General features: G+C 41.3%; 1 protein-coding gene across 1 annotated transcript; it reads right to left on the bottom strand.

Moving 5' to 3' along the window:
• Positions 1-6,460: 6,460 nt before the first annotated feature.
• On the bottom strand, positions 6,461-9,836 carry BMP2 (bone morphogenetic protein 2). Its single transcript, XM_009582792.1, has 2 exons — positions 9,689-9,836; positions 6,461-7,833 (listed from the first exon to the last, which is right to left on the bottom strand). Exons 1-2 carry the CDS (start codon positions 9,834-9,836, stop codon positions 6,989-6,991), a joined length of 993 nt encoding a protein of 330 aa, XP_009581087.1. The 3' UTR covers positions 6,461-6,988.
• Positions 9,837-10,032: the final 196 nt, after the last annotated feature.

The following is a 10,032-nucleotide window of genomic DNA, read 5'->3' as shown; positions in this document are numbered from 1 at the left end:
CAAAGAGAGAAAATGCAAGCAGAAAAAAATGTGTTAGAACTGTCCTTAAAATAGAATAATTTAAAACAACAGCCAGAGTGATGTTTATAAGAAATAATACATACCCTGTCTCTCTTCCTAATTCCTAAGGAGTCAATAACTCCTTTGGTCTATGAAGTCCCATACGAAGTTATCAATAAGTCATGAGAAAAATGCAAAAGTCAAGATTATAATGAAATGAATCATTGTTTCTGGTTGTAAAGCAGAGGCATTCTGCTCAGCCCGCGTGTTTGGTGCAGCCGTAGCCAGATATCCCTTCCCCCTTCCATCACCATTGGCCTTGCAATTAAGCTTCAATATGCCTGTGTGTATATTATTGATGTGGAAACAGCTATTTCCATCATGCTGCAGACATTCTATACTTTTGAAGTCTGTGGTTACAGAGTCATTATTCCATACAACACTTTCCCATCACTAGGGTGTGCAGGATGCCATAAAAATGGTTTTGTGCAAGTTCCAAGCTACTGGAGTTATGTCAATAGTTACCTTAAATACATTATTTTTTATACGTGGTCACCCTGCCTTCTGAGGCTTTGCTTCAATAAAAAGGACCGGATCGTCTGAGAACGAAGTCAGTAGAGCTGTGCTGATTTGCAGATCTGGTTGATATTTCCATCTTTTAATCAGCATGTTGTTTCCAGGATGATGATGATGATAGTAATAATAGTAGTAGTAGTAGTAATAATAATAATAAATTTGCGTCTGTTTGTAGTGAAACACTGCTGGAGTTGAATGCTCTGTTTTAATGAGACACACTGAATGAAACAGTATCCTGCAGTGCAAGAAGTACATGTCAGCTCTCCACTGCCTTGGCATTACGACCCAAGCTACAGTACAATATTCATAATTTTCTTGGTGATCTCCCAGAAAAACCTTCTTAATTTAATCTCTAATGGGATTATCAGCCTCATTAAATTGTAAATCTGCCACAGTCCAGCTGTTGTGGGAACCTGAACTTTCAGAATGTTATCAATTCGCTGCTCTGATCTCTCTACCTGAAGTCCCTCTAGAAACTTTTAACACTTTCAGCTTCAAAAGCTTTCAGGGTCCTTCCCCACTTTCCTCACCTACAACTTCTTCCCACAAAAATCCCGGCCTTTTTTCAAACTAAAAAGCCACAGATCTGCTTCTTTCCTGGAGTTAAGCCAATATACCCAACTGTAGACCTAACCCAGTGGCTCTGGTCTAATTTCTATATGGGCAGCCAAGCACATTTTGCAGAAGCCCCTACAATAATGAACTGTGAAGAGCAAAAATACATCTCATCGCTACCCTGCCTTAGGAGCTGAAAACCAAGCTGACCCACTGCAAGTTTCCTACCTCTGGAGAAGTCCAACAACTCTCAGCCTCTGTTCATCTATCGAGGGCAATACAAGCCCAGGCAGGTATTACAGCTGAGTGCCTTCACAGCACTATGTAAATAGAGATGCAAATAAACTTTGGCCCTCAGACTTCTGGCAAGTTACAAACACAGTCCCTGGTGTTATGAGGTGTCTCCTGCTGCACACAACGGGTGCAAGCCTTCAGACCCTTCCCAAACTAAGATTCTTGCTGAAGGCAGGGACAAATTTGACTCTGTAAAGGACACAGAACCAGGACAAAAACAGTGTACCTGCTTTTCTAAGTGACCATTGCACAAGGCTGGCGGACGGAAGGTTGCTAAATCCCGGAAGGCACTGACAGGTGACTAGATTCCAAAAAGAGAGGAAACTCCACCTTAGGAAGCCATTACTGCTTGTTGCAGACAAGGCTGTTAGGAATACAGGTAATGAAGGATTAGTACTGGAGAGACAGGAAAGAAGTAATCTTAAAAATATTTTTTTAATTCTTTTTGTGCCCAAGCAAGGCACAAATGTAGTGCACATACACGGTTACTTTCTCACACACCTGCAAAATCTCTTAGAAGAAATAAATAAAAAATTTGGAGTACAGCAGAGTAAGTACATATTCTGAAGGAGCTGGGATTTTTTCCTTGTACACAGTAGTCTAACAAAATAAAAGACTGCCGCTTTTAACCAATACCCTACTTACAGCAATAATATGTAAAATCCAAGTGTCCTTCTGAACCTAGCTTCTTTTTTCTTTCCTATGTAACTAAAAACAAAGTGATTTGTGCTTGTAACAACCATTTATAACATCTTTAAAAATACATTTTAATGCCTTTGGCTTTTCATCATTATTTTGAGCAGCTTAAGTCAACTGGGAACAAGATTCGTGGTTCTCTTCTCGTGTTGTAAGAACACAACAAATCAAGTTCTCATAGCAGCAGTCTACCCTACCAAAAGGGGCAGCCTTAATATAAAGGAGAAGAGAAACATTCCATATCCATAATTAGATAAATAATACTTCAGGCAAGATATGGCACCTTTAAAAGTGCCTTTTCAGTCTTGGATTTTTCTCTGCTTGTTACTACAGAAACCATCTAGCAACCAGAAGCTAAGACGGACTCCACCCAAAACAGAGACAAACAACATAGACAGAATAGGCTTTTCCTCCTCTCCCCCCCTCCTTTGCCCTCCCCCCCCCCCCTTTTTTTTTTTTGAAAGGGTGGGTGAGTGCTAAGGAAAAGTATCTTACTGTGCAAAGGATAGGAGCATTTTGCATGCAGTTGAAACAGTAAAGCTCTGATTACAGATGGCAGAAATGAAAGCAGGGAATGAGTAATGAGCAATGAGAAATGCGTAATGCGGGATGAGGATATAATTTCCACACATCGGCTAAAGAAAGGTTTACACTCTTAAGCAATAAAAACAAACCATTAAGCCAGACCTGCACTGTCAGGAAGTATAAAACAGTTCTTGAAACTCTGCAGTTACTATACAAAAGCTTTTCATAAACTTTTGTTTCCTGATCTTCATAAAACATTAACATCAAGCTGCCATATGGCAATTAGCTGCCTCCTGAAATCAATAAAAAAACCCCAAAAATCAACAATTTAGGAATAGCTGTACAATAAAATAGTTCAATAATTATCCTCTTCTAATAGTGTAGCAAAGTGGGTCTAATATAAATGCAGTCCAGATGAGCTCCTTCTTCAAAGCTGAGAGTACAATAAATCATGTTCCTCTCCAAGCCTCATCAGTACTGATTGCACAAGTGAAACCTCTAACTGCCTAGCAGGGGGGAAAGCAGGTGATAGTCTGTGGACACCCAAACCCAATTATCATATGAGCAGGAAAGGTCTCAATGCCTGATTATGATGAGCCCAGGTGAGCACAGCGGAGCAGATCCTGCTCGGTGAAAATGGCCAGTGCTCTCGGGAGAGCTTACCTCAACTGAAGATCTTCCCACGTCATTTTTACATGTTGCTGACCACAGAAGTCCAACTGAATTTTGCGCAAAAATTATCAAGCCACTCGACAAAGCTGTTACTGAGTCTCAAAAGGACAAGGAGAGATGCTGATCACATTTGTGTTTAGAGAGATGCTTATCTGAAATGCACAAAGGGTGACATTATCTATCACAATCTCTGCCTATATAGATTATATAAGTGCCTACAAGCAACATGTTTAGGGGAAACAGGCTATAGGGTAACAAAGGCAGTTTTGCCTTCCATATCTTCTGCTTTTTCTCCTCTTAAGAGGGGAAAAAAAAGGCTCATTTCTTGTAGAGCACTATAACACTAATAAGTACTAAAGAACTAAAGTACTGGAGTACTGTGGTAACAGCATACCTTTAGTATTTAGGATTATGTAGCAGTCATTACCAGACTTAGTAGATGTCAGAAAGCCCAAATCTTTCAGAAGGACTGTCTGATCATCAACCCTATTTAGCAGATTTCAGGAACCCAACTGATCTCTGGGAGAATTTTCCACTACTCATGTATGAAAGTCTGTTTTGTTTGTTTTTTGTGTTTTTTTAATCCTAAACAAACTATTCAGTGCAGCACTCTCACATCTCCAATCTGGAGAGAGAAGTCAAGAGTTAAGGGTTTAAAGATACATTACGAAACCAATTCTGCAGAAATTTATTGACATGCTGAGCTTGACACATGCATATTTCCTCCTCAAAATCCGTATGGAACTGATGATTCTGTGACTAACACTAAGCAGGTATAGAAATGCTTACAAGAGTGGGTCTTAATAGGTTTACAATTATATATTGGTCTCTCAGCGTATTTTACTAAGGATGCAATTCTTTGTCAAGCAACAGGAGGTTTGCCTTTACAAGGAATGCGGCATCACGCCATGAGCCAGCTACTGCTCATGCATAGACAAGCACCGTAGCCAATTTTTTGGAAACAAGATTAGCATCAACGTGTTCTCGTGCCTTAGAGGAGAAGTAAAGCAGTCACCACTCCGTAAAAAGCCTCCCTCAATCTAGTTACACACGAAGGGCTAGGAGCTGTGAACCTTAAGCCTTGCAACTCTGGAGCTTAGGCTCTGCTCAGAAGTGCCATGGGGTCTTTACTGATTTTGGCAGGTTGGGGATCATACCTTTCCTGCTCACAGAAACGGTGCAATCTTCAATTTTTCAGCACTTTATGTCCAGTTTTTGCAAGCTCAGGTTATAGAATACGCTAGCGCTGCTGTGCCTTGACTAGCGCAACCATGCATCGCAAACAATCAATGAATTCTTGAAGAACCTTTACTGTGGCATATCCTGCGACTGACAACCTTGCCAAAGCAACAGCCATAAATGCACCCATCGCCAGTAAAGCTGGCAACAAGCAAAAGGCAAACTAAACTTCTGCACATATGACGCTCCCCCCTAAAAATAATGAGCCAACAAAACAGCACCGGTCCTTTGAAAAAGCAAATAGAGGTTGTCCACCCAGCGAACTCACAGGCTACTGTGTAGTATCAGCATGACCAATAACATCAGCTACCTCTCAAAAATCAGCACAGCCAAACGGCAGAGTGGTGGACTGTTCTCTACTAGCTATTAAAAATACTGCTGGTACAAAGAAATATGTAAGTTTTTATCTCGCCACAGAAACTCACACCTAGCCTAAGATATTTTTAGGCTCATAAGAGAAAAATGAAAGCTGCTTTTTCTCTCCTGTCCTCTGTACCCATTGCTTTTTGTCATGATTAGCAGTAGAGAACCGTTCTGTAAGAAGACCTGCAAGACATCATCAAGTTACCCTTTCTGATCAACAAACCTATTTAGTACCTTCGCTGTAACCCCGATGATTCTGGTAAAAAAGGAGGAGTTTGGGGAGGGCTATGAGAAAGAGGAGGTTTCTGATAATAAAGAGTTAGGCTAATAGGAGGCCCAAATCAGAGATTCCCAGAGTTGACTTAGAGAGGTCTCTAGTGGGCCAACTGTACACATGGCTTTAGGAAATGCTGCCTCAGTTCACCAAATCCAGAAATGGATCCACCACACAGCGCAAGGGGGTTCTGACACCTCTGGAGGTATCAGCACAGAGTCATTATATATCCACTAAAGACACTGGAGAGCTCCTGAAATAGGCAGGAACTTACCACTAGCAGTCTAACACAATTTCATTCCGTTCCCGGCTTCAGTGCACTTCGCAGTGGATCACCAAGAAGCCAATTTAAGCTACTTGCCCACTCTACTATTTCAGCACAATTTTCACGCAACAAGCAACCCAGCCTCTGCATGCTCATCCCATGTTGTACAGCTAGCAACCTGACTGCCATACCACAGGCACAATTAAGTACTAGTTTTAATGCTGTGTTTGCCAATTGCAAATCATGCTTTTGCCCCTTACATGAAGGATTTAAAAAGTAAGAAGATGTAAGCACAAGTTATCCTTGTGATGACTGCACAAGTGAACCATTTTTTCTTACAGACTGGACTTCTGAGAAAGAAATATCAGAGTTCTGTGATTTATTATCTGAAACAGATTTAAACATTTGGGGGGAAGGAGAGGAGCAGCTTTCAAACATAAAACCCTGGAAAGGAAGATAAGCTAATCTGCAAAGCAGCAAAACCATCAGCTGAGGTTAGATGGGAGGCTGCATATGACAACAGCTTGCTGTATGTAGGGCAAAAATTGAAGATTCATTTCACTATAACACTCCACAGAAGTGAGCTCTCATCTGAGGTGAGGAAGTATGCAATGCTTTTCCAACTGTTAAAGACATGGGCCGGTACAAATAAGATAATTATTCCTCTTTAGCGTACATAATCACAAAAAAAAAAGGATGACATTTTAGTTTTTATTATTTTATATTTGGCCAGGACTTTTAAAGGAAGGACTTTTAAAGGAAACATCAAACATTCACTTTTCTGTAGGTCTAGAAAGGATTCAGTCTTCCCCCACCCCCACCTCCCGTAGGATTTCTATTGGCCCTTCTTATATTCACACTGCAAATTAGTTGGGAATAGCAGTATTTATACTAGATCAGCAACGTCTGGTTCTTATCCAAATGTTCCACCTAAAGAGGATGCCAGTTCTCATGGATTGGACAGCCCACCCTGCAGCATTCCTGAGAATTGTACAATATAATAATCTTGAAAGTCAGCAGAGTGGATTATCCACTTTTTTCTGGACTTGAACTTGTGACCTTAACAGTAGCACAGCAGAAAGCAAATGTGCTATGCACTTTGCCATAGTAACCTTCCATGTATTCTTTTCAGCTTAAATACACACAATTGAAACAGCTACAATTTTGGAAAATTATGTACAAACCCTATATTTTTTTCTTTTTGATTACATATAAATACAAATTAGCTATTCTTCTAAAAAGTGGTTATAATAGTAAATAAATACAAAATAAGAATCTGACCATTATACTTCATGTGCTGGGGTTAAACCCATATAAAATGTACAACTAAAATACATTTAAAATCTTTAAAGGAATATTTCTCTGATTAAAATATTTGTTTTCCCAACTTTTTCGTAGACATAAATATATTTTCAAAATAGTTGTGTTTTTTTTTCTTTCCATTTCATTACATAAATAAAGTCTTCATTGGGAAATATTAAAGTGTCAGCTTTTTTTTTTTTTTGTATTTGTCTAATATATTTGCTGTGTTAGCGGCACCCACAACCCTCCACAACCATATCTTGATAGTTCTTTAATACAACTTTTTCATTCTCATCAAGGTAGAGCATGGAAATAGCACTCAGTTCTGTCGGCACACAGCAAGCCTTGGGGATTTTGGAATTCACTGAATTGACCAAAGTCTGAACAATGGCATGGTTTGTTGAGTTTAGATGATCTGCCAGTGGAAAAGGACATTCCCCGTGGCAGTAAAAGGCACTATACCCCGGTGGGGCAACAATCCAGTCATTCCACCCTACATCATTGAAGTCCACATATAACGGATGCCTTTTGCAACTGTATTTGTGGCGTTTACGCTGTTTGTGTTTCGCTTGACGCTTTTCTCTTTTATGAAGCGGGTGTCCCTTGCCATCATGCCCAAACGTTACTAATAATGGCCTGAGCTGAGACCAGCTATCTTCATCCTGATGTAAAGACCTGCTAATCCTAACGTGCCTCTTGGAGGCACTGTTCTCTTTGTCCAAGTGAACCACCTCTACCACAAACCCATGATTAGGTTGTCCATGTGCAATCCACCTCAAAACAGCTGGCGTTACATCAAAACTTTCCCATTTACTTGCATTATGATGCACCAACCTGGTGTCCAAAAGTCTTGTGACAGGGTCCTTAGAGGTGGCTGTGGCTGGCTTTATAATTTCATAAATATTAATACGGTGATGGTAGCTGCTGTTGTTCTCAAAGCCTCCGTGCACCTGTTTCCGGAAAATCTGGAGTTCAGCTGAGGTGATAGACTCCTCATTAGGGATGGAAGTTAAATTAAAGAAGAAACGTCGTGCTGTTTTCCCACTTGTTTCTGGCAGTTCTTCCAAAACTTCTAATTTGATTAAACAGGGAAAATAAAAAAAAAAGAAAGAAAGAAAATAATCAGTAACTGAGACAAGCAACCAAACCCCTCAGATAGTCTGCTGCTGGCAACTTTCAAATGACAGCGCATGTGACATACAAGATCTGAAAGACTTTCAGGCAGAAAATACCATCTCCCTTGTCTGTTTATTTATGCAAGCACGTATAGCATGAAGTTAAGAATGCTTCATTCATTGTTACGCATTTTGATTGAATACCGGTGCCCTTTGCATTCCAGGCGGTTAAAATAAGTGGCAAGAAACACGCAGCATTACTTTGGAATTCCAGGACATTAGTGAGAAAACTCAAGCGCTATAGTTAGTGGGGGTCTGATGAGAATCACTAAAACTGCTTGAGGACTTAGGGTAACTATTGCATTTCTGCTTTTTTCAAGAATATGGCTCTAACATCAATCCCTTAAACTCCATTCCGAAAAATATTACTCCGTAATTTAGGCGACTTACAAATCTTAACGTACGGATTTTTGTATCTTGATTAGAGACGGTGACCTCAACATCTGTAAGGGCACTTTACGAAGCACGCCCTAGTATTCACCCAAAAGGGCCATAAAGAACAGCGGGAAGGTTCAACCGCTAAAAAGGGGTGGATGGTAAAGGGATAACGAAACAAAGTCGCTTCTGAACAACAGATTTTCAAAACCACCGAAAAAAAAAAAAGGTCACTAAACCCCATGCCGTTCTCACCTTTGAGTCAACAAATAATTGAACGGAGCTTCAGAGGGAGTAAAATCTAGGGTTGCTAAGAAGTATGAGTTGCTACAGACATTGAAGAATTTAAAAGTATTTGCCAAACCAAATCTCTCTCAAATAATGGTTTTTAATTTTGGTACTAAGCATCCGGGAGAAACATTCACTTTCTAAGGGGAAGCCATAACTGCTGTTAGCAGTTCTTAGTCACATAACCATTCCCTGTTGATCCCCATACGGCTTTTTGCATAAGGTAAGGCTCAGCTTTAGGGTATTTCAGGACCAGACCAATATTTGTAAATACGCAGATGTTGTTTTCAGTGGTCACAAGACAAACTTCTGCTTTCATGAAGCCACTAATAGTGGCTAAGAGTGAGAACTCAGTGAAAAAGTGGAGTCACATTGATTTTCTTCTAAATTTTGTGAAAGTTATAGAATAGCTTTTATGTCAAAAACAGTCTTTGCTGTAACAGTATGACTACTTGAAACTGCAGATTTTTACATTTGCCTAGAAATTACAAACTTTGCCCTTTCAGCTCCTCTCTTGCTCAGCTCCTTGCCTACCATGCTCAGGTTTAACATGAATGACCCATGCACTGGCTTTTCCCCATTCGCTGCTAGGTGTTTACTTTCCACACAGGGAAATGCAGACGATAAGAGGTTACATTTCATCATTCATCTCCTTTCTCACGATAAGGCTTTCCACTAAACAGCACAACCACTTCTCCGAGGCCACCTCCTTTATCCATCAGAAACATTAAATACTCATGAATTTCTTTTCTCAACACAGTTTCGCATTAAAGGCATGGGAAAACTGCATTTTCATTACTTCTACAGCGGGGCCACTGCATGCCAGCTCCGGAGACTAGCAGCCAGGAATGATTACAACCTGGGGAAACGCTTCCCAAAGAGCACGCGAGTGACACGTGCACCACCGGCTCCACGGGCCTACCTGTGCCACGGCTAACTCTGCAGTGACTATTTTGGCTACATAAGCCGGGAAACGCACCCAGTTGTTCAGCAATGGCCTGTCCCAGAGGGTTCACTGCCTCGGTGGGCCACAGGCGAGGAGGGGCGGAGGTGCTGCTGGACACCCCGCTCTGCATTTGGCTGGGCTACCTGCAGGTGAGAGCCGAAACCTGGCCACAGGGCTTTTACCAGCCTGGGCGCTGGTGGCTGGGGAGGCGTAGCGTGGGTCCGGGCTAAATTGCTCCTCGACGGCGCGGCGAGGGAGCGCTTGAGGAGAGGCCACGATTGATCGTTTCATTGATCTCTCACGGGGATTAGATAAGGATTAGAAACCTCCGCAGCAGCCCCGGCTCAGCCGCGCATTAGGGAGGCTTTCCTGCTCTTCAGCCTCGCAAAAGAAAAGCTATCTGTGGGAACGCTTAATGCGGAGCCGCTCTGTTTTAGCAGAAAAAGTAAATAAACCAGGAGCCTCTCGTCAGATGGAGGGGGGAGGA

Source organism: Fulmarus glacialis, unplaced genomic scaffold (assembly GCF_000690835.1).
Source record: "Fulmarus glacialis isolate BGI_N327 unplaced genomic scaffold, ASM69083v1 scaffold8858, whole genome shotgun sequence".
Classification (NCBI taxonomy): Eukaryota; Metazoa; Chordata; class Aves; order Procellariiformes; family Procellariidae; genus Fulmarus; species Fulmarus glacialis.
This window is presented reverse-complemented; position numbering and strand designations above follow the sequence as displayed.